At 50.9% G+C, this 23,515-nt stretch overlaps 2 protein-coding genes and 1 long non-coding RNA gene across 7 annotated transcripts in view; 2 read left to right on the plus strand and 1 right to left on the minus strand.

The window, feature by feature from the left end:
- Nucleotides 1-13,729, minus strand: part of LOC309639644 — a 69,906-nt gene extending 56,177 nt beyond the window's left edge. The window contains exon 1 of the long non-coding RNA XR_014251782.1: nucleotides 11,690-13,729. This is a non-coding gene — a long non-coding RNA (uncharacterized lncRNA). The remainder of the gene's footprint in view (nucleotides 1-11,689) is intronic.
- The window catches only part of OLFML2B (olfactomedin like 2B), a 39,416-nt gene extending 18,101 nt beyond the window's left edge, over nucleotides 1-21,315 (plus strand). The window contains exons 5-9 of one of the 5 annotated variants that reach the window (XM_082467185.1): nucleotides 5,272-5,503; nucleotides 7,687-8,223; nucleotides 19,115-19,291; nucleotides 19,839-20,356; nucleotides 20,751-21,315. In XM_082467185.1, coding sequence (XP_082323311.1) covers nucleotides 5,272-5,503; nucleotides 7,687-8,223; nucleotides 19,115-19,291; nucleotides 19,839-20,356; nucleotides 20,751-20,822 — 1,536 coding nt within the window. In that variant the 3' untranslated portion in view covers nucleotides 20,823-21,315. Of the gene's footprint in view, nucleotides 1-5,271; nucleotides 5,504-7,686; nucleotides 8,224-19,114; nucleotides 19,292-19,838 lie in introns of all 5 variants that reach the window. The other 4 variants (XM_082467183.1, XM_082467181.1, XM_082467182.1 and 1 more) reach the window with 4 other exon arrangements.
- Nucleotides 1-23,515, plus strand: part of LOC309637452 (uncharacterized protein) — a gene marked incomplete at its 5' end in the record, with an annotated part of 279,570 nt that overhangs the window by 76,893 nt on the left and 179,162 nt on the right. The window lies entirely within an intron of this gene.

A 23,515-nucleotide genomic window follows, 5' to 3' on the forward strand; every position in this document is an offset into this window, starting at 1 on the left:
CAGTTCTATAGGTCTGATGCGGCAGGGGTTGACCCCATTGCACTTAATTAACACTGAAGCCCAGAGAGGTTCAGTGAGTACTGAAGCCAGGACTCAAATCTGGGTCTTTTGACTTTCAGGCCCCATTCTTTTTATTATACTCCATCCTGCCTTTTCGAGTCCTACGTCTTTCATCATCATACCGTGTGGTCTTCACCACAGCTCTGGAAGGCAGGCTGGGGCAGAGATCAGTATCCTCACTTTGCAGATGAGAAAACAGATCCAGGAATGCTCACAGTCTCCCTTGCTCAGCCGGGAAGTGGTGACAGGGGTCTCAAACCTCTGTCTCTTCCCACTCAGTATTGTCTGGAACACAAAGTCACCTGTGCAATGAAATGAAACACTATCTAATGTGATTTGAGTGATGCCCGAGGACCTATTTGCTTAAAAATACCTCCTCATTTGATACCTGTTTCTTTTGGCTGTAGTTACTAAGTTACGTGTATGTGCTAATATTCAATAGTTGCGTGTGTGATTACTTAATGTATTGGACTATCTCGTAAATTGATGCCTGAAAAACAGGAGCTAACCCCAAAAAAGTGGAAGAGGAAACGGGTAAATTCTGGCCTCAGGACTTGAAGAGTGTGGGTGCTATTAGCAAGGCAGGTCTGGATGAAGTATCATAGGAGGGGTCCCTGGCAACCATGGGATAGCTGCAGTTAAGAGGGGTCTTGCTCACTTCTACTGGGCCAGGGGTTGGTGGTGGACGGCAGAGCTTGGATTCCAGGTGAACCATTGAGGGATCCCCTCAGCCTGGGGCAGGCGGGCAGGGTGTGGATGGAGCAGGGCCTGGGACAGGGGCTGTCAGAGCCCCTGAGCTGTTGTATGTGCTGTGACATTGCAAAGGGCTGGGAAGCATCGCTACGAAGGATCCTGTTGCCTGGGTCATTAAGAATCGGGGTAAGAAAGGAAGTGAGGCTAGGCATGTGGGCTTGGAACTCTTGAGCAAAGAAACTCCTCAAAGTGGCGCCAAGCAGACAGCAGCTGTGGGTTTGGGGAACCTTGGGCTCATGTGTTCCGAAGGCAGGAGAGCAGGCAGATTAGGACTTTGGAGGCAAGAAGCCCTGAAGAGAGTATGGTGCCTGCGCCCTGCCCCATTTGTAACTCAAAATAAAACCAATTCCAACCCAGAAAATAAGTACAAGGAAGGCCAATTTTCTGGCTTAGCCCATGATGACTACTTTGATGGGGTTTTTTGGGAAATATCATATTCCTTCCAAAATTATTTTTATTCTCATTTTTGGGTGTCCCCGACATGCCAGCTACTGAGGGTGTGTTTAGTCTGCTTGGTGGGTCATCCCTGAGCAGGTCTGAGTTTGTAAACCAAAGAGCCAGAAGACATTTGGGCCGGAAGGGAACTTGGAGGCACCCTCGCATCACACCTGGGGCCCTTCGGCTCCCATCACAGCCCGTATGGCAGGCATCCTCTGCTGGCCCAGCAGCCCAGCAGAGTTAGGCACTCCCTGTCCTCTCTGGCTTCCAATTTCCCAGTCGGCTGAGCTTGAGAGTTCCATCTGTTGTCTTGATGACACGTCATGTGGTATGTTCAGGAACCCAGCTCAGATTTCCTGAAGGCAAATCAACCACACCGAACTCTTTTTCTCCTTGCTCAGCAAAACTTTCTGCCTCCTGAAATCCCCATTCACACATTGTGGAAGTTAGCACAATCCACCCAAACCAGGGGGGTGGGGCAGAGCCAGGGCCAGGGTGCGACTGGAAAGGGGGAAGTGGTGAAGGAGGCGAGGCTAGGATCTTCCTCTCCCTTTGCATCCGTCTGTCTCTTTAGTGAACCCCGTGCTGAAAAAGGGGGTGAGTGGGGTGTGTGGGTTTGGCTGTTATTTTCAGGGTTCTTACAGATGATGTCAGGGCTTCTTGGAATGGTGAACGGCACTTTGTTGGAGGCCTCTTTCCAGGAAGGTCCTTGCCTGGAGGGTTGGCAGGGGGCTCTGGGGGGTGGGTTGGGAGTGGAGAGGGCAGGGTGGGATTGGGAAAATTGGGACACCAGCAGTTGGAAGTCATACAACAGTTTAACAGAGAGAGGAAATCAAAGCTTGTGGGGGCCACTGCCTCCCAGTGCAGCCAGCGAATCCAAGGAAATTATATGTTCTCTGGCAGAGGCTGCCCATGGTCTTTCTCCATCTTCTTGGCTGGGAGAAGGAACTGCAGTTCCCGCTCGTCCCTAAGAGCTTGGATTAAAGACAGTTCCTGGGGTTTGCCACGAAGAAATGACAGCTTGCTTTTGCAATGCAGAGGGAAACCAGAGTCTGGCAATTAGATGGCCCGCGGCGTCTAAGTCAAGGGCTGGGGCCTCTTGTCAGCCTCCCAGGCAGCTCTTTCCTATGGGAAATGAGGGTTCCCCAAGTCTGCTGGGCACTGGCCAGACCATGGCCCTCAGGACTTGGGGATGTAGACAAGTTTTTGGATGGCAAATGAGTTAGTCCTGTGGTCACAGCTGAGGACAATGTGGCTTTAATGTAAGGTAGAGCACAGGCTCTGAAGGCAGGCAGCCCTGGGCCTATTTAATAGCCGAATGACTTAATAAGTGCCCCTCTCAGCCACTTAATTGACTGACCTTCAACCAAGTTGCTAAATGACTCTGAGCCTCTCCTTCCTCATCTGTAAAATGTGGATAATAATATCTACCTTGCCCCATTATTTTAAGGGTTGAAAATAATATAAAGGGACATGTCTGGCCATAATAGGTGCTCTGTAAAACGTCATCAGCACCAGCCAAGCATTCCCTGCGCTTCTGATGGAGGTCACCTCACCAGCCAAGAATGGGAAGTGAGAGAGGGGCAGGTAGCAGGATTAGGGGCTGTCTGGGGCACAAATCTGCCTGTTTCTTCTTGGGCAGCGCTCTGGCCCCAGTCAGGGGAGGCTGGCAGAAAGTGTCCCTTGTCTTCCAGGAGTCGGTCAACTCAGGGGAGCAAGGAACACATATTCAGGAACTGCCATGTCTGCTGTGCCATCTGGATAAACTCTCTTGTCACGGGAATACCAGTACAGACTTGGGATGTGGTTGGCAATGAGGACTCTAGGTTTTCTCCAGGCCAGATTTTAAAGGTCAAAACAAGAGCCTGATTTGCTTCTTCTTCCTGTGCAAAGTGAGAAAGCTGGCCGTGATAGCTGGATCCCTGCCAGCTAATGTTCAGTGAACCTGAAGGTCCTGCCCTGCCCCTCAGGACACTGGGCATCAAGGGACAGAAGTTTTGTTTCCAAGTGGACTCTGCTGTCTGGGTGGATTTCACCAAGGACTTAAGGGAGCTCGCCCACCTCCTCATGGCGAAAAGGGGGAGCTTTCATGGCTTAGATGACTACAGTGGCAACCCCTTCATCATTCAGCCACTGGAGACCTCACGAGAGCAGCGCTGGGCCACACCCACTTAGGTCCCTGCCTGCTTTACCGATGGAGCCACTGCCCCTCAGGAGCTGGACCCCCTGTCCAGTGGCTCTGACTTTCAGCACAGCTAGCTCGCAGGCCCTGTGCCCAAGGCCCTCTGCTTTCAAAGGTGGGCGATTTGTGATCCTGGGTGAGGGGACATGGCTAGATGGACCAAGGCAGGACCCAGAGACTCTGCCACACTGTGGACACAAGAGCTCAGTTCCCAGGCAGCAGCTCTGTGGAGGACAGGGTAGTCCTTCCATGTGACCAGAACCATCACAAGAGGCCTTCTGTGGTACCATCAAGATGCCCAGGTCATCGGCTACCTACTTTAAAGAATCATTTGATTTGACAAAAATCCCAGTGCTAGTCACAAATGTAGATGGTTGCTTGGGGTTTGTTATGATTCAGAAATTCAATTTAACCAGCATTTAACCAGGGGAATTAAAGATGAACAAGAGGTGGTCTCTGCTCTTCCAGTTGCTCACAGTCAACAGAGGCAACATCCTTAAATAATGCCTGTGGAAGGCAGGCTGAGAAAGGTGTTACAATAGAAGTACAGACTTGTATCCATTAGGAGTTGTGTTCCGCTTTGAGTAAGAGACCGAAATACAGTGCATTCAACAATAGAGGGGTTGGTCATTCTTTCATGTAGAAGAGCTCTGGAGGCAGGTGGCCCAGGGCTGGTATAGTCAGCTGCAAGATGTCATTAGTGATATCCATCCTCAAAATCCCCTCATGATCACAAGATGATTGCTCAGCTCCAGCCATCCTGTCCATAGTCTCCTGGCTGGAGAAATGAGGAAGAGTGCAAAAGATGCCTTTCAGCTGAGTCAGCCCCACGTCTTAAGAAACTTTTCCAAAAGCTCTTCCCACCAACTTCTACTTATACCCTACCAACCAGAACTTAGTCCCATGACCACTCCCACAAAACCAGTTTCTCATTAAGTCAGGAACAAGGAGACAGGGGATTTGGGTAGTCACTTGGAAGTCTCTGCCACGAAGTGCAAAGTGATGATTGAGAAAGAAAGATTAACTCTGAATGAAAAGGGCTGGGAGTATTTCCTTGGGGTCCTGAGATTTTAGCCAGGCCTTGTAAAATGGGTTGATTTCAAGAAATAGCTATATGGGGGGAAGAGAATGGCCTTCCAGACAGAGAAAACAGTCTGAGCAAAGACCCAGAAGCTCAGGAGAGCCAAGAAGTTCAGGAGTCAACCAAGTGCCTGGAGTACCGGGGGTGTCGGCGCTGGGGGGTGGAGCAAGAGAGAAGAATGCTGAGCTGGGCCAAGTCGATTTGAGTTCTGAGTGCCAGGCCAAGGACTTTGGACTTTATTCCGGATTCGTTAGGGAGGGCTTGGGGCGGTTTGTTCTAAGAGCATAAGTAAAAGCAGTCATGATTCATCCTGAGGTATGCGTCTTGGTCCTCAGCCTTCATGTCCCAGCCACATGGACCTCACTAGAAACAACTGATACCAGATCTGTCACCCAGCATCCCCAGGCCAGAGCTGAGAGGACAACTGCACTCTCTGAGAAGTATAGCATGGAGGTTAGAGACAGAATCTGGTGCCAGACTGCCTGGGTTCAAATCCTGCCTCTACCACTTACCTGCTATGGCACCTTGGGCCATTTACATAACCTCTCTGTGCCTCAGTTTCCCAATCTGTAAATGGAAATGATTAAAAATGGTTCCTACCTCATAGGACTGATGAGAAGATGAACAATGCCTGGCTCTTAGGAAGTGCTTTTAGGATTAGCTGTTGTTATTAGTATGGCCTTGGCTCCAGCATTGTCTCTGCCTGACCACTGCCTCTCTGACCAGTGACCTGACCTTCCCTTGTGTCCCCTCTGAGGAGCAGTATGAAGAGAGGTTTCTGCAGGAAGAAACCGTGTCCCAGCAGATCAACTCCATCAAGCTCCTGCAGACGCGGCCACTGGCTCCGCCAGAGGTGGTGAAGCCTCAGCGGCCCCTGCAGAGGCAGGTCCACCTGAGGGGCCGGCCGGCCTCCAAGCCCACCGTCATTCGGGGCATCACCTACTACAAAGCCAAGGACCCTGAGGAGGAGAATGACATCGAAGAGCATCGTGAGTTGGGGGTCAGCAGGGCCGCCCCCCCAGAGGCAGGGCAAGGGACGGAGTCTCCACTTGGACCCTGTGGAGGTGCACTTCCCGTGAGGCACACACCCTTTTTGCAGTTTGATTACTACTGTGGCCCTGCAGAGCCAGCTCGGTTACCTGAGAATTCCCTGCAGTTACAAATTATCCAGAGTTCTTACGGCCTTTCCTCACCACTTGCTGAGCGCCCTGGGGCAAGTCACTTGCCTTCTCTGGGCTTGCAGAGGACCACAAGGCAGAACATGGCTGAGCCAGAAGGGACTTCAGTGCCCTAGAGTCCAGTCCTTCCCATCCGCAGATGAGGACCCTGAGGCATAGAGGCGGATGACTCACTCCCCGCCACACAGTGGGCTTCTCCCACCTGTTCCTTCTCCAGGGGCACTGGGCTTCCTGACCGAGACTCCAGCACGTGCTGGACCCCTTTTATCTCTGTCCCTCTAATTTTTTTTTTTTTTTAATTTTATTTATTTATTTATTTATGGCTGTGTTGGATCTTCGTTTCTGTGCGAGGACTTTCTCTAGTTGTGGCAAGCTGGGGCCACTCTTCATCGCGGTGCGCGGGCCTCTCACTATCGTGGCCCCTCTTGTTGCGGAGCACAGGCTCCAGACGCGCAGGCTCAGTAATCGTGGCTCACGGGCCCATTTGCTCCGCGGCATGTGGGATCTTCCCAGACCAGGGCTCGAACCCGTGTCCCCTGCATTGGCAGGCAGATTCTCAACCACTGTGCCACAAGGGAAGCCCTGTCCCTCTTATTTTTTTCACAGAAAACAGATACTCCCTTTCACCTCATCTTTATCTTGTTTCCCTAACACTTCCTCTTCCTGTGCTTCTCTCCCTGCCACCGGCCCCTCCCTTTTCTTCTGTCTCTTCCTGCCCAGCACCCCAGGAGGCCCCACTCTTCCTCTCTCTCCACTGGAGTGCCAGTTCCTCCCATCAGGCCCTCCTCAGCAGACTCCTGACTCGTCCACCTGCTCTGCCTCGACCTCCTTACAGTTTCTGCTCACCCAGTCGCTGGCGTAATCATTTTCCCCATTTTCAACTGTTTGTAGCCTCTTTAAATTATTAATTTGTGGGAGTTCCCTGGTGGTCTAGTGGTTAGGATTCGGCGCTCTCACTGCCATGGCCCGGGTTCAGTCCCTGGTCCGGGAACTGAGATCCCACAAGCTGCGCAGCATGGCCAAAATAAATAAATAAATAATTGGTGTGTGGGGTTTTTGTATTCTGGAACAAGCCCTCTGTCAGGCATACATATTGCAGATATTTTCTTTCTGCCCTTGGCTTCTATTTTCAGCTCCTTAATGGTGTTTCTGATGAGCAGATAAACTCCAATTGACCAATTATGTCTTTTGTGGTTAGACCTCTTTGTGTCCTTCCTAAGAAATCTCTGCCTCCTCATATTCCTTCTCTGCTCAAAACCCTGCAGACTGCCCCATTTCACTTGGAATAAAAACGGAAGTCCAAACACAACAGCCAAACGCCACATGACTTGGCTCCCGCGTCCTCTCTGACCTCTGTCCACCTCACTGCTCCTCAGCCTCGGCAGACATGTTCTGGCCCCAGGGCCTTTGCACTGCTACTATTTCCCCCCCTAGTATACTCTTCCCCTGATAGCTGCTTGGCCAACTCCCTCACTCCTTCAAGCCTCTGCTCATCTCTCCATCCCACTGAGTCCCATCTTGACTACTTTATCCATTACTGCAAGTTTCCCTTGCCTTCCCTTCTCCTCACCCTACTAGACTTTTTTTCATAGCACCTTCAAATGTACAATCTATGTATTGTTTGGTGTCTCCACCTCTAGATAGAAGCTTTGCAAGGGCAGGATCTTTTTTTTGCTCATTGTTCTTGTGCGTGCTCCGTAGATACCTACTGAATGAATGACTAACTTCCTCCCAGGTTTCGTAGCCTGTGGCTGTGCGTCCTCTAGGTGGCCCCTGGGTCCCAGGTGGAGGATAGCAGTAGACTATTCAGAGAGACCCTCCAGGAAATGCTTCCATCTGTGCTCCTTTTCACCTGCTTCTCCTAAATCCCACCTGGGCTCTATCTCTAAATCAGGGCATCATGTTGAGGAAAGAAACCCTCATTAATCTGCCACATACCACATGCTCCCAGTTCCTCTCCCCCCGTCACAAATGCGCCTGTGTTTGTTTCCCAGAAGACGAGTTTTTCAGCGGTGAACACGGAATGGATTTGCTGATTGAAGATCAGCTTCTGAGACACAACCACCTGCTGACCAGTGCCACCCGGAGGCCAGTAGCCACCCGTCACAATGCTGCTGTGACAACTGATGCTGGCACTCAGACCACAGCCCTGCTTTCTGCACAGCCGCAGGCCTCGACCTCAGCTGCCAGCATCCCTGACCCTACTCTGTCTGCCTCAGTTGACAAATTCTCAACACCACTCCAAACCACCTCAGTGTTTCCAGATCCCACAGGGGAGGCAGTCCTTAAACCTTTTACTCAGGTACCAGCCACGACCGTGGCCCACACAGCCACCCAGCGACCTCCAGCCTCAGCGCCTCCATCAGTGGCTCCCGAGGATGCATTTGTAGAGGCTACGCACACAGCCCCGGTGCCTCCCCCGCCAGTCAGGACAGACTCACTGGGGAAAGATGCTACTGCTGGGCAGGGCACAGCCCCCCTTAGCCCTACCCTGAGCCCCGAGGAAGAAGATGACATACGGAATGTCATAGGTGAGTTCATTCTACCTGGCTTGGGTCTCCTGCTCAAGTGAAGGGCAGAGCCTGGAAATGGCTTGAAAGGAGAGGGAGGATTCAGATGGTCCAACTGCTTCATAAAGAAAGGCAAGTGGAGTTACGCCTTGGCCAATGATCACTTTTAACATCTAGGGTCTATCTATTCAAAATGTGCCAGTGATAAGAGTGGGAAACTCCTTTCTAAAATATAAGTAAATTAATGGAGCCAAGATCTCAGCTTCATTAATAAATTTTATAAACATTTGTCAAGTGCTGGTGTACTAGGCTTTGTGATGGGTATTGGGTATTTGGTTATTTAGTGACGACTAAGTTTTCTGCAGTATGTTTACCAGGCCATGAACTAACAATAGATTCTTATGTGGGCAGAGGGATCCCAGAATAATAAGAATGGGAACAGGGGAATAACCAGTGCAGTGGGCCCCGGGGAAAAATCTCGTGAGCCCTAAGCCTTAGAAAGCATGGAAGCATTGTGGCATCATGTGATAAATGCTGTAACAGAGGAATGGAGAAAGAGAGACATGAAAGAGGGAGCAGCAGCTTGGCCTGGCTGCTAAGAAGGCTGGGGAAGCTTTTCTAAGGAGGTATCCTTTGAACTGGGTTTTGAAGGATGAACAGGAGTTTTCTTTTTATTTATTTATTTATTTATTTATTTATTTATTTATTTATTTTTGGCTGTGTTGGGTCTTTGTTTCTACGCGAGGGCTCTTCTCTAGTTGCGATGAGCGGGGGCCACTCTTCATCGCGGTGCGCGGGCCTCTCACTATCGCGGACTCTCTTGTTGCGGAGCACAGGCTCCAGATGCGCAGGGTCAGTAGTTGTGGCTCACGGGCCTAGTTGCCCCGCGGCACGTGGGATCTTCCCAGACCAGGGCTCGAACTTGTGTCCCCTGCATTGGCAGGCTGATTCTCAACCACTGTGCCACCAGGGAAGCCCAAACAGGAGTTTTCTAAGTAGAGAAGTCTTCTGACTATTAGGTCTAAAGGAGCAGGGTATGTTCCAGAAGCACAGAGAATACAGCCCTGTTCTGTGCCTGGGAGCTCCATGGCCACAAGATGACTCTGAGAACAATGAACTGTGAGACTGTGTGTGTGTGGTCAGGGGGGCAGGAGGGGGGGGGAACAACTAGAAAAGAAAAGGAGACCTGCCTACAGATGTCTCTTCCAAAAAGAACTAAACCAAACATTCATTACATCACCATCCATAGTGATTGAGAAATAACACTATTGAATAATAATTTCATTAAAAATATACTTGATTTGACGGAAGATGTGATTTGCCTTATACCTGTCTTTCCCTTCTTCCCATTTTCTGCTCCCTTGGCAGCCTCTTTCCCAATTCCTCCTCAGAATAAGGTGCCAGCTAAGCCAGACAGATGGTGGAAGGAGCACCTGCCAGGAGCCAAACACCTGGTTATAGCCTGGTCTCTGCCGCTGACAGCTGTGTGACCTTGGCCAAATCTCTGCCCATCTATGGGTCTCAGAAATTTGCTAAAGACTGTTTTCTCCATTATATTCTGTGGTTTTCTGCAGTAAGTTTATCAGGCCATGGTATAGCAAGGGATTCCTACTGGGTGAAAAATCCCAGAATAATGGCAAGGAAATAACCAAATGGACCCCAGGGCAAAATCTCATGAACCTTGGCCTGGAGGAAGCTAAGCAAGAAGACAGTTCTTGAGCCACAGAGGTTGGGGTGGGAGGAGAGAATGTTTTTCTTTTCCTTTCTTTTGCTTCCATGACGGGAGCAAGCTGACCATAGAGTAGAAAAGGTCCATTCCTCACTGCATGGATAATCAATTCTGAAGCTGCGGGTCCTGCTCAGTTTCTGCAGAATGCCCCAGGGTCTGAGCAGAGGTTCCCAGTTCCAAACTGGCTCTGAGCAGCCTTGACCATGTTCATGGGCCCATAGCCCCTGAGCCCAGCACTCCATCTCCTCTTCTGCCATGGGAATGAGCCCCCCGGGGGGCCCCCGTACCACCACCAATTGGGTGGGAGGGATGGTTCCTCCAGAAACTTAGACAGCTGCCCGCCACTATCCCTCCACAGATGGATAGGATACTAACAGTGAAGACAGGCTACAGGTACATCTGCATGCCTTGTATGTCCTCAGCGATGGTGTTTGCCAGCCTGGAAGCCTCTTCCCTTGGCGACTTCCTAGCCAGGGGTGGAATTCTCCACTGTCTCCACAATCCACCTGCCTACCCTGGGTGTTGCCACCAGTGGGCTTTTCTGGTGTAACTCCCGACATGCACCTTTCTGGGGTTCTTAGGACGCCACCCCCTCCATTAGCCTGACTGAGATGCTGATGCCCAGACAGGAGAAACCCTGTGTCCTAGCCGCTATTTACCTGGTGGTAGGAATGGGAGACAGGGATACGTTTTCTCTTGTTGTTCAATATTCTATTCAACCAGAGTAACATTGTCACAGAGGATGTAAGCTTCTGCTTCAAGACTGGCCTGTAGGATTTTTCAGAAGAGCTGGGGTTCTTTTTTTTTTTTAATTTTTATTTTATATTGGACTATAGTTGATTAACAATGTTGTGTTAGTTTCGGGTGTACAGCAAAGTGATTTCGTTATACATATACATGTATCTATTCTTTTTCAAATTCTTTTCCCATTTAGGTTATTACAGGATATTGAGCAGAGTTCCCTCTGCTATACTGTAGGTCCTTGTTGGTTATCTATTTTAAATAGAGCAGTGTGTACATGTCAATCCCAAACTCCCAATTTATCCCTCCCTCCACCCTTCCCCCCTGATAACCATAAGTTCATTCTCTGTGAGTCTGTTTCTATTTTGTAAATAAGTTCATTTGTATCCTTTTTTTTTAGATTCTACATATAAGTGATATGATATATGATATGATATATGATATGTATGATATATGATATATGATATGTCATATGATATATGACATATGATATTTGTCTTTCTCTGTCTGACTTATTTCACTTAGCATGATAATCTCCAGGTTCATCCATGTTGCTGCAGATGGCATTATTTCATTCTTTTTAATGGCTGAGTAATATTCCATTGTCTATACGTACCACATCTTCTTTATCCATTCATCTGTCTTACACAGAGGATGTAAGCTTCTGCTTAAAGACTGGCCTGTAGGATTTTTCAAAAGAGCTGAAGTTCTTGCCTCTTATGTCTACTGCAGAAAAAAAACACAGGGACGTGGACACAGATATAAGTGTTTCTTCAAATACCAAGGGATGAAAAGAGGGGGTGGCACAGAGAGAAGGGTGGCTCTTTAGGCAATGTGGAGTCTTGGCAAGTTTTTTCAGGAATCACTTTTTTTTTCTTCTTTTTCTTTTAAAATTTATTGATTGATTTATTTATTTTTGGCTGTGTTGGGTCTTCGTTTCTGTGCGAGGGCTTTCTCTAGTTGCGGCAAGCAGGGGCCACTCTTCATCGCAGTGCGTGGGCCTCTCACTATCGCAGCCTCTCTTGCTGCGGAGCACAGGCTCCAGACGCGCAGGCTCAGTAGTTGTGGCTCACGGGCCCAGTTGCTCCGTGGCATGTGGGATCCTCCCAGACCAGGGCCCGAACCCGTGTCCCCTGCATTGGCAGGCAGATTCTCAACCACTGCGCCACCAGGGAAGCCCCAGGAATCACTTTTAATCATGTATCACTGTCAAGTGCTTCTCTCGGGCTGCTGTTAGTGTGGATGGGATTTCTTTTCTGGAACCTTCTCTGCCTGCCTGTGCCTGGCCGAGTAGGACTACATGTAGTCATCATTTAAATAAAAATCATTTGGCTGAAACCAACACAGGCCACTGATTTGTTGCCTGTGAAAGGTTGCTTGCTGTTTACTGAGCCTGGCAATTTTGACTTTGAGCTGTCTGAGTGCTTTTAAATGAGGCTGCTTTTAAAAGGAACATCCTATCCCATGGTTTCTAAACCTGGTTTTGTAATACCCTAAAAGGTCCACCATCTTCCTCAGGAGAATTGTAAAACTGTCAGAAAAATTCCCAAAACAAGCAAATTGGAATTAACTTTTGGCCAAAGCATAGTAGCTCTAGGACAGGCGAGGAAAAATGCTGTCAGCGATGGGAGCCGGGGCTCGGGAAGTGAAGGGACGGGAGAGGAGCGGTCGCCATCCTCCGTGTCTGGGAGAGGTCTGCTCAGGCTACCGCAGAGGAAGAGGACACTCGTGCCACGCTGCCAAGGCTTTGCGGAGTCCCATACTTTAAGGACTGCAACTCCTGCTGCACGTTTTAGAAGAGGCTGCTTTGGGGCGGGGGTGGGGAGTGGGAAGGCGCAGACAAAGAGGACAGTCAGGATGGCAGCACTACCGGAGAGCCTGCCTCATGGTCGAACCTAGGAAATACGATCGGCTAAAGACTGTCTCCTTCACAGAGTAAACCACCTTAACAATCCCCGAGGCCTGGCCAGCCACTGGCTGTGGGCACGAGATGGCCAGCCGGCCTGGCACATGTCAGCGGGACTGGTGTGAGGCAGCCTGAGGAAGGTGGTGCTGACGTGGGCAGGGCTAGCTAGATCCTCCACGGCACCCAGACTCGGGACCAAGAAGTGTGCCAGTTGGCTGCCCTGAGTCACTGGACGGGCAGCTTTCCCGACGCCCAACTCCACAGACACACTCTGCTCTCAGTCTGTTTGCTGGGGCACCTCACCAGCCCCCTGAAACCACGAGGAGCTTCAGTCAGAACACAGAGGCCGCTGGCCCTAGAAACAAGGCGAGAAAGTGGAGACGCTCCTTGTAAATGGATAAGGAATAAAGTCCGTGCCTCTCTACAAGGATGAAGCGCCCACTCCTAATTCACTCAGCCCCACGCCGTGCTGGCTGTGAAAGGGAGTGAGCTCTGGTCACTTCTGCAGAGGGGTCACCGTGAGGGGGATACGGGCGACTAAAGTGGCCAGGGCTGGCAAGCGGCAAGGTGTGCAGTCCAGTGGAGACTGTCTGGTTCTGAGGGTGGAGCTCCATTTCCGAGTGTGGTCCCCAGGGCAGAGCTGACAGCATGAGCCTGTGCGGGCATGGGGGGGTGGGAGGTCAGGGGGATTAAAGAATGCCCATCGTCCTGGCATACACAGGGCAACATAAGGGAGAGGGGCCTGCTGATGAAGGGATTGGGACGTTGGGACTTATATCTAAAAGTGGTACAGAAGGTTCTAAGCGGGAGGACTATATTCAGATTTGTCAATTTAAGGAAAGTACTGGGTGCTGTTGATGCCCAGGTTCTGTAGGTGTTGGTCGTGCAAAGGCAGATTGAGGCAGCGTCCCTGACCTGGAGTTGCCGCAAGCTTGTATATGAGACACATAAACACCATTTCAACTCAGGGTGGTGAGTGAATGCATAGGGTGCTTTGGGGTCAGAGACACTGTCTTCTGAAAAGAGAAGCTGACCTAGCTGTCTTGAGGGATGAGGAAAAAACAGCCAGGAAGGAAGGTAGCACTGCAATGAGAAGGACCAGAGCTGGCAAGAGCCCCAGAAGTGAACCAGTTGGGTCAGGGCCAACTACGCATTTTTTTTTTTTAAAGGTTATTTGAATTTATTTATTTATTTATTTATTTATTTTTGGCTGTGTTGGGTCTTCGTTTCTGTGCAAGGGCTTTCTCTAGTTGTGGCGAGCCGGGGGCCACTCTTCATCGCGGTGCGTGGGCCTCTCACTGTTGCAGCCTCTCTTGTTGAGGAGCACAGGCTCCAGATGCTCAGGCTCAGTAGTTGTGGCTCACGGGCCTAGTCGCTCCGTGGCATGTGGGATCTTCCCAGACCAGGGCTCGAACCCGTGTCCCCTGCATTGGCAGGCAGATTCTCAACCACTGCACCACCAGGGAAGCCCCCCAACTACGCATTTTGTATAGCCCAGAACAAAATGAAAACAAAGAGCCCCTCATTCAAGGAGCAGGAGAAAAGTGCCATTGAAGGTAGTCAGTATAGAGCTGTTTCCTTTCTTCTCTGGCCTCTCTCTCTCTCACTTGGTTTTTTTCTTTGGATTTCATGCGATTGTAAGTAAAGGAATATTAAAAACTTGAATAGCATGAATTTTATCATATTGTGCACTGCCAGTTTTCAATGCAAAGGTTAAATTATTTAACTCATGTGAATCCACCAAAATGAGAGTTGGTATTTCATGGCTCCTACATTCGTATGCATTTTGTGCCTAGCAGACCAGTGGAAACACACAAACTAACTCATCTGTTTCTGTTTCACTTTTTTTTTTTAATTATTATTTATTTATTTTTGGCTGTGTTGGGTCTTCGTTTCTGTGCGAGGGCTTTCTCTAGTTGCGGCGAGCGGGGGCCACTCTTCATCGCGGTGCGTGGGCCTCTTCACTATTGCGGCCTCTCTTGTTGCGGAGCACGGGCTCCAGACGCGCAGGCTCAGTAGTTGTGGCTCACGGGCCTAGTTGCTCCGCGGCATGTGGGATCTTCCCAGACCAGGGCTCGAACCTGTGTCCCCTGCATTGGCAGGCAGATTCTCAACCACTGCGCCACCAGGGAAGCCCTCACTTCTTAATATGAGTACACTTTACCAGCACTCCCTACTGAGTAAGGAAGACTAAAAAGGAAAGGAACTATGGGTTGCCCTATCTTGCCCTTCTCTATGTCATTTTCAGCATGAGTTGTTGGCTAATATGAGGAAATAACACAAGTAAGAAAGAATATGATAGGGTTATTTGGTTATTTATGCTTCTTAGAACACCACTGCCTTCTTTCTGCGTTCAAAACAAGTTCGGTTTCAAATGGAAATTGTGGCCTCTGGGGCTGTCAGGCCCCACTTACTCAGTCATAGGGACAACACACCTGCCTTGTCTTCACTTTGAGTCTCTCTGGACTCCCACACGCAGTGGGTCCACCTGTGTTCGCTGGGCATAGCAAGTGCTGCAGAGGTGGAGGGAAAGGGCAGAGAGATGAAGAGGTGTGAGACAGTGACCAATGGGTGTGTGGGTGGAGGAGAGGGGGACATCAGGGAGGACCACAAGGTTCCAGGCTTGGTTAATGGTGTGCCATGCCTTTCTCCAGGACAGGAAGTACAGGAGGAACAGGCTGTGAATTGAAGCAAATGAATTCCATTTTTAATCCATTCAGTTTGAGGAATCAGGAGGACACACAGGAGAGAGATGTCTAGTAGGGGTTGGATGTCTGGTGCTCAGAAACAAACGCCGGGCTGTATAAGAGCTGAGTGTGCACAGGGAACACAGGAAGAACAAGAAGATAAGGGACTAAAAGTGAGGCTCTAAGGGATAACATCTGAAAGGTGGGCAGAAAAGAGAACCAGCCAAAGGCATCATGACCAGGGGGGTTTGCGGGGACCAGGAGAGCGGGGTGTGAAGGCCCAGTGAGCGAGGGAGGTGGGGGGAGGTGGGCGGGGGCTTCAGCCAAAAGACAGGCTTGACTCGAATAAAAAGACCAGAGAGCATCCCTGCTGGACAGTGTGTAAGCATTTAAGGCAGCCATCAGGTGAGGAGTTGCGGAGTGTGCAGGAGAGGCCTGCCGCGAGAACTGAGAGCCCCAGAGGGCACGGAGCCTCTTGTTTGCTGATTTCTTTGTGTTAGATGGCAAGATTTGAGCAGGTTTATATGCTGAGAGGAAGAGCCCCTACTTTTCAGACCCCGGGGACCTTTGATGCAGGGCCAACCGTCTCCCAGGACTATCGATGGTTAAATGAGTTAATACATAGAGACGGCTTAGGAAGTGTTCCCCGTCACCATGCTTCGGGGGAACACTTCTAAGATGAGTTGCAGGCAGTACTCTCTTTTCTCTTCAGTGCCTTCGAACTATCTCCCTCCCTTCTCTCATTACCCTTGAAAAGGAGTAGACATGCTGCATCTTCTCTCCAAGGCTGACAGTTTGCTGCCAAGGGTGGGAGCATCTGAAGGGCCCCAGATTCTCAGACCTGGGTCTGGGCCTCATGGTTTACTGATCTCCCTTGAACCTGTCTTCAAATGCTCTCAAACCACCCTTGTCTGTCCCACTGTTCCTGCCTGGGCTGGACCACCCTGTGGGATGCCGGCATTTGCTCCGAGGGCGTATGGACATACAGCCTGAGGTCCTGGGTATCAGGACTTTGAAGCTATAAGCTGGGACTCCCCTCTTCCTACAGAAATAAAGATGCCAGAAGCTGACTCCATCTGTATTAGTTTCCTATGCCTCCTGTAACAAATTACCACACACTTAATGGCTTAAACAATAGAAATTTATTCTCTAACAGTTCTGGAGGCCAGAAGGCTTAAATGCGTCTTATAGGACTAAAATCAAGGTGTCAGAAGGCTGGTTCCTTCCTGAAGCTCCAAGGGATAGTCCATTTCTTGCCTTTTCTAGCTTCAGGTGGCTGCCAGCATTCCTTGGCTTGTGGCCTCATCACTCCAATCTTTGCTTCCATCATCAGGCTGCCTCCTCTTCTGTAGTCAAATCTCCCTCTGCCTCCCTGTCATGAGGATACTTGTGATTGCAGTTAGGACCCACCTGGATAATACAAGGTAGTCCCCCTATCGCAACATAGTCTCTTTTGCCATATAAGGTCACATTCATAGGTTCCAGGAATTAAGACCTGGTTACCTTTGGGAGCCATTACTCAGCCTACCATACCATCATCAAAGTGCATTTTCCAAGCGCTCTTGTGAAGTAGGTAGGGCATATATTATACTTGTTTTACTGTGGAAGAAATTAAAGCTCTGTGACCTTTTAAAAGAAACACAGACTTTGGAATCAGTAGCAGGGCCAAGACCAATGCCAGACCTCTGTCTGCAAACCTGGGGCGCATTCTATAGCCTCACGTTAAGCCCCTCTCATTGCAGAGCCTTAGTGCTGAGACAGGACCCTGCAGGGATTTGGGGGGCTGCCTGGGGCAATGCGGTACATCGAAACTTAGATGAGTCCTGGCTTCCAGGAGCTCATCTGCAGTTTCCATATCTGGGCAGAGAGGTGGCATAGCCATGGCAGAAACCCCTGGCCTCGCACAGCCATTTGTAGGGCTCTGGGCATGGGTTGGGGGCTGCCTCTCAGACAGGGAGTTGATGTCCTCACTGGGCTTTTCCAGGGGAAGGGGGCACATAAAAACGCCCCTCCCTGGGGATGGCACGCTAGGGCTCACCTTAGTTCTAAGGAAGCACAGCTTCTCCACTGGCAAGCCAGGGCCCTGCTCGGCTCCAGGGAATGAGATATTTTCCATCAGACCTCTGTTGCCTGGGCTCAGCCAGAGCCTTCTATTTTATTGTCTTCAGCAGATGAACTCACGTGGGGGAATGAGGCTTTGGCTGGTAGGCTCTGTTGTTTGTCTTACAGAGGCCAAAACCCTCTCCTCTCTGTCGGACCAGGACCTAATAAACCCCACATGGAGATGCCTGAACCCTGCCAATTGCACCCAACTGTGGGCCCTGCCTGAGAAAACAATGTTTATCCTACTTTCAGACGCCTGGCTGCCCCAGGCATGGGGCCAAGGGCACAGCGCCTGCCCTGTCCTGCCAGCTCAGACCGCTATGCAGGAGCAGAACGGATGGAACAGACTGCAACAATTTGGAAGTGGGCGTGGCCTGGAGTTTAGAGAACCCTGAATCTGAATTGTAGCTCCTTACTCTTTGGTCCCACGTGAATGTCAGGGACAAATTACTCTCATCACTGTTGCCCATGTGTGCACCAGTCTTGATGGCAGTTGGGCGTTATTCTGCTGGTCCCAGCTGCCAGGAGGAGTAGGAGGAAGTTGTAAAGCCTGGATTAATCTGCTTCTCCCACTGCCCCCTCCATTGTCCTCTTCCCATCTCCTTCATAACCCACTATTGCAGAGACAAAAAGAGCATGTGCTCTCTGTAGTCTCATGTTATTTCAGTATCATTCAGGGCCATGTTCAATAGTAATACTGCATGTTAAGCATGCAGGCAGGCTTTCAACTTGATTTAGAACCCAGCATGGTTCTAGTGGTCTTTTAGGGCCTCTCATGGGCACCAGGTCTCTCCAAAGAGTCACTCAGGAGGACGTTGCAGAGTTCCCTTAAAGCAGACTTGACCTTTGAAGGAGTCTCCTACCGCCAGAGTAAGCTCCTTATGTGGGAACTTGGTCCCCAGCCCCTCCAATTTCCCAGAAGGGGGCCCTGGCATCCTGCCCACAGAGGCATAGGCTTGAGGACAGCTCTCTAGGACCCAGAAGGTGGGCCTCAGGGACATGACACACACTGCACAGTCAGGGCTGGTCTCTGCTGGTGGCCTGGGCCAAGCCCCTTGGGGTAGCTCAGTGGCTGGTGAAGCTCTGTGTTCCTGGTCATACCTGTGAAGTCCTCTCCTCTGGTCACACTGGAGAGGAGTGATGCCGCCGTGTATTCATCCAAGTTTCAGGACATCTGCTCAGTGCCCGTGGCCTGCCAGACACTGTGTATTCTGAGGACTGAGGACACAAAGAGGAAAGCCACAGACCCTGCTCCCTGGGGCTTATGCTCTGGATGGGGGCGGGCTTTGAATCAGGAGAGAGATGCACAAACACTGGTGAGACATAAGATGACATGTCCTGTAAGAGAGCTACATTCACAGTACTATGGGAGCAGGATGGAATCTAGTAAAAGGCTAGAATGGTTTTTCAGAGGAGGATGTGGTGTCAGAAAAGGGCATTGGAGCTTAGATCCTTGAGGGGTGAGTTTGTAGGATTGAGAAGTAAGAGGACAGCAGGAGCAAAGCATGGTGGCATGAAAGTGGCCCAGGATGGTGACAGTAGATGGCTTCATAGGAGTAGAATATAGGATAGATGAGAGGAATAGCAGGGGATGATGCTGAGAAAATGTCTGGCATCAGGTTGGCTATACAGGGCCGTAGAAGCCTGCCGAGGAGTTCAGACTGCAGGTGGCAGAGCCAGCAAGGGTTTTAGGGGCGGGGTGTTCTTCGATCATCCCAACCTCTCCATCCACCTCTCCTCCATCAGGAAGGTGCAAGGACACCCTCTCCACAATCACGGGGCCAACCACGCAGAACACATATGGGCGGAATGAAGGGGCCTGGATGAAGGACCCCCTGGCCAAAGATGAGCGGATTTACGTAACCAATTATTACTATGGCAACACCCTGGTAGAGTTCCGGAACCTGGACAACTTCAAACAAGGTACATGATATGGGTCCACCTTAGGGGGGTTCCTCCTTCCCCACTGTCCTCTGTTTTAATCATGGCCAGATCTCTTAGGGTGGAGACAGTGGACAGGAAGGGCAACGCCTTCTTCTGATGGTAAAAGGACCTTCTCTGGTAGCGGGATGTCCCTCTTCCACACTCTCTCACATTCTCTGCTCTCTCATCTCTCAGCCCTGCCCCTCCTTCCCAGTCCCTGGGACATGGGACAACCTGGAGTCTGGTCCAGAAAACAGTAGTGATACTTCCTCCCTTTCCCATGGCCCTTGACAGTTTACAAACCACACTCACGTACATTAGCACTCTGGATCCTTGAAACAGCTCAGTGAGGGGAGTGGAAATCGTTATTTCTAAATGACAGATGAGGATGCCATACAGAACTAGAAAGTGGCAGAACCAAGACACAAACCGTGGGCTCCAGACCTCAAGCCAACGGCACGTCCCGTCTCTCTGGGCTGCCCCCTCCCTGCCTGGCAGGCTGTCTGCACTGTTGCCCTCGAGCCTTCTGCCTTCTCACTGCCCGCAGGTCGCTGGAGCAATTCCTACAAGCTCCCCTACAGCTGGATCGGCACGGGCCACGTGGTGTACAGTGGTGCCTTCTACTACAACCGGGCCTTCACCCGCAACATCATCAAGTACGACCTGAAGCAGCGCTACGTGGCTGCCTGGGCCATGCTCCATGACGTGGCCTATGAGGAGGCCACGCCCTGGCGGTGGCAGGGCCACTCGGACGTGGACTTTGCCGTGGATGAGAATGGCCTGTGGCTCATCTACCCGGCCCTGGACGACGAGGGCTTCAGCCAGGAGGTCATCGTCCTGAGCAAGCTCAACGCCGTGGACCTGAGCACACAGAAGGAGACCACGTGGCGCACGGGGCTCCGGCGGAACTTCTACGGCAACTGCTTCGTCATCTGCGGGGTGCTGTACGCTGTGGACAGCTACAACCAACGCAATGCCAACATCTCCTACGCCTTCGACACCCACACCAACACGCAGATCATCCCCAGGCTGCTGTTCGAGAATGAGTATTCCTACACCACCCAGGTAGACTACAACCCCAAGGACCGCCTGCTCTACGCCTGGGACAATGGCCACCAGGTCACCTACCATGTCATCTTTGCCTACTGACACTCCTGTCCCCCAGAAGCAGAAGTGCAGAGGGGCTACTGGCACCTTTGTGTGTGTGTGTGTATGTGTGTGTGTGTGTATGTGTGTGTGCGTGTGTATGTGGGTGTGTGTGTGGTTTAAAAAATATATATTATTTTGTATAATATTGCCAATGTAAAATGACAATTTGGGTCTATTTTTTTTATACGGATTGTAGATCAATCCATACGTGTATGTGCTGGCCTCACCCTCCATGGTTTATATTTTTGTGCAAATGAACTTCTCCTTTTGACCAGTAACCACCTTCCTTCAAACCCTCAACCCCCTCCAGCTCCCACATCTCGATCGGAGAAGGTTTCTTCATCTAGGTCTTGCAGGCAGCTGGCACCAGGAGCAGGAGTGAAGGAGGCAAGAAGGAAGTGCTAAGGGGCGGGAAAAATTGTTTTATGTGTTAGAGAAGTTTTTTTAAAAACCCGGAAAAAAATGCTTTTTTTTTTAATAAAGAAGAAATTAAAAATCACCCCCCAGTGCGTTTTTGTTTAGCACTGATATGACTGACGGGCTTCAATTCCTCCCCCAGAAGGAGGTGGGATCTGTGTCCCATAGAAATATCCTCATGCTGAGCTGCCCCAGGCAGCTCCCCTCCCCTCCTAATGAGGGGCTTCCTTGTGGCGGCAGGAAAGGGGGTGTTAGAGATTTGGAATGAGTTGACCCCTACACTCGCTTTAATTTGGGGGCATTGATCCCTTCCCGTCTCTTCCACTGTCTCACCAGCTTCCTTGTGCTGTTCTGCTTTTTTCTAGTCATTAACCAAGATAGGGGAACCTGTTCATTCCTTATTCCTCCTCCGTGTGGCCTGGGGGTTGGCACTGCTGAAAATACAAAGCTGAGTGTGACCTTGACCTTGTCCTTCTTAAGAAGCTTACAATCCATCAGTCAATCTTTCCCCTCCCCATAGTCCTCTCCTCTGCCTCATCCTGAACGTTCACCTTCAGCCAGCCTTCCTTCCCAGCTTCCCCTCCAGGAGAAGGGCCTGGTTCTGAAACGAGGCCCCTGAGGGAAGTGTTTGCAGGATGGGAAGACCTGCCGTCCCTCCCCATGCACGGCCCGGCCCTGTGCAGTGCCTGTTGCCCACAGCTTGCCCTTTCCTCCACGTTACACAAAACAGGAGACAGAAAAGTGGAAAAAAACCTGAATAGGCGTCTCCTGAGTTTATGGGTGGAGGGCAGAACCCAAGAATGAGGTGGGAAGACAAGCACATCATGTCACCACACTGTCCCCACCCCCATATAGGGAGCAGCTGCTGCCTGCTGAGTCCTTCCGCACAGACACCCTCCCCTCCACGCTCCCCAGTCCATCTTCACGCTGCTTACACCTCTCTGCACGGTGCGTGGCTTCCACGCCCACCCTGCTAGCAGCTTCCTCCACTTAGCCCATTTCAAATAACAAATAGCCAATGACTTCACTTTGTCTTGGGGTTGTTTGGGTCAAATTCTCCTGAGCAGGTGCAAGTGCCTGTCAGGCTTGGAGGCAGCAGGAGGGTTTAGAGGCAGGGAGATGGTATGTCCAGGGTTCAAAAAGGCTTTGGTGGATGATGAGGGTGGTAAAGCTGCCCACGTCCAGAGGCCTTACCCGACCAGAGGAGAGAGAAAGCATTTCCTCCCTAGATCCTGGCCCTTCTGTCAGGCCCCAGTTGGAGACCACAGCAAAGTCAGCCTGAGCCCAAGGTAGGGCTGCTCCAAGGGAATGGGGTAAGCCAGCAGGAGAGTTGCTGGTGAGGAACTCACATCTTACGGAAATGTTTAGCTACCTATCCATCCATCTATCGTCTACCCAGTCATTCATACACCAACCCACCCATCCATCTATGTAAAGTGATATATTCACAGTTGCCAGATTCCCAGACCAGGGCTTGTCACCCAGGGCACACTCACCCTGCCTGGGACCTCACTGCTGGGTGGCCCAGAGGCCGGGGCCGGATGTGTGCCTCTCTCCCACTTGTGCCTGACCCACAGCTTACTCTCTTTGCTGCTGTCCATATGACACCAAGGCCTCCCAATCTGCCTACTCCTCAGGTTTCTGCACGAACCTCCTAAAAGTTGCCCTGCCATGTCAAGAAAGGGAGTTCTCAGACTTCACGTTTCCAGAGCGAGTGACCTTCGATAATGGACCTCAGGAACAAGGAATTAGGGTCAGTAGGAAGTGGTCAGGGCTTGGTCAGGGCCCCAGCTGTCATGCAAAATAATTAGTTCTGGGAGGCCTGCCTCACAAGTGCGGGTGTAGGATCCCAGGCCATGAGCCGCGTCCCCTGAAAAGCCAGAACCCAGGCTGAGGAGCTTCAAGGCAGGAGGGGCAGAGCAAGGGCCAGGCAGCAGTACTGCCTAAGCCACAGGAGTGGCTGTCCTAACCGTCCGTGGCCTGGATCCGTGGATCCCAGGACAGGTGGTCAGCAGGCAAGGAGGGCTGCCCTCCACTCCTCGGTGACTCTGGTTTGAGGCTCCAACATGGAAACTCACGTGGCCGCTTGCCCAAGAGTCAGTTTTCCTGCCCTAGCTCCTCAGAGCCCCCTCTGTAGGTGGTCAGGAAACTCCCCCTGCCGGGAGAGCCAGGGGGCCATGAAGATCAGCCTCTGCGGGTGCCAGCTGCAGCCTCTCTGGGCGATCTAATTGCCCTGCGGCCGAACTGCCCACTCGGGCCAGGTGAGCATCCTCTCCCCAGGTACCTCCCACACGCTGCAAGGAGGAAGCAGTGGAAGGGGTGACCTCAGGCCTGAAGCCGGGTGGTGGGAAACAGTTTCCCCGAGCACATCCAGGACTTCTCCAAACAGCTTTCTCATCGTGGGTTTGAACTTTGGAAACATGAAGAATTAGAGAATGAGTTTCTCAGAAAGTTGAAGAGACCGAGCAACAGTCAGGTATGTACCCACCCTCCCGGGCCTTCTCCCCACCTGTGAAATGAAGGGGGATTTTCCAGCTCTCAGATTTGCTGAGGCTTCTCCGGGCTTTGTAACCTCGCACCGAACCTGAGGCATTTTAATCACTTGATACTGACGGGAAAATAGATTTACTTTTGTTTTCCTATTAAAGTGTTTCCCAA

The sequence above is a fragment of the Balaenoptera physalus genome (assembly GCF_965194825.1).
Source record: "Balaenoptera physalus genome assembly, chromosome: 1".
Lineage (NCBI taxonomy): Eukaryota > Metazoa > Chordata > Mammalia > Artiodactyla > Balaenopteridae > Balaenoptera > Balaenoptera physalus.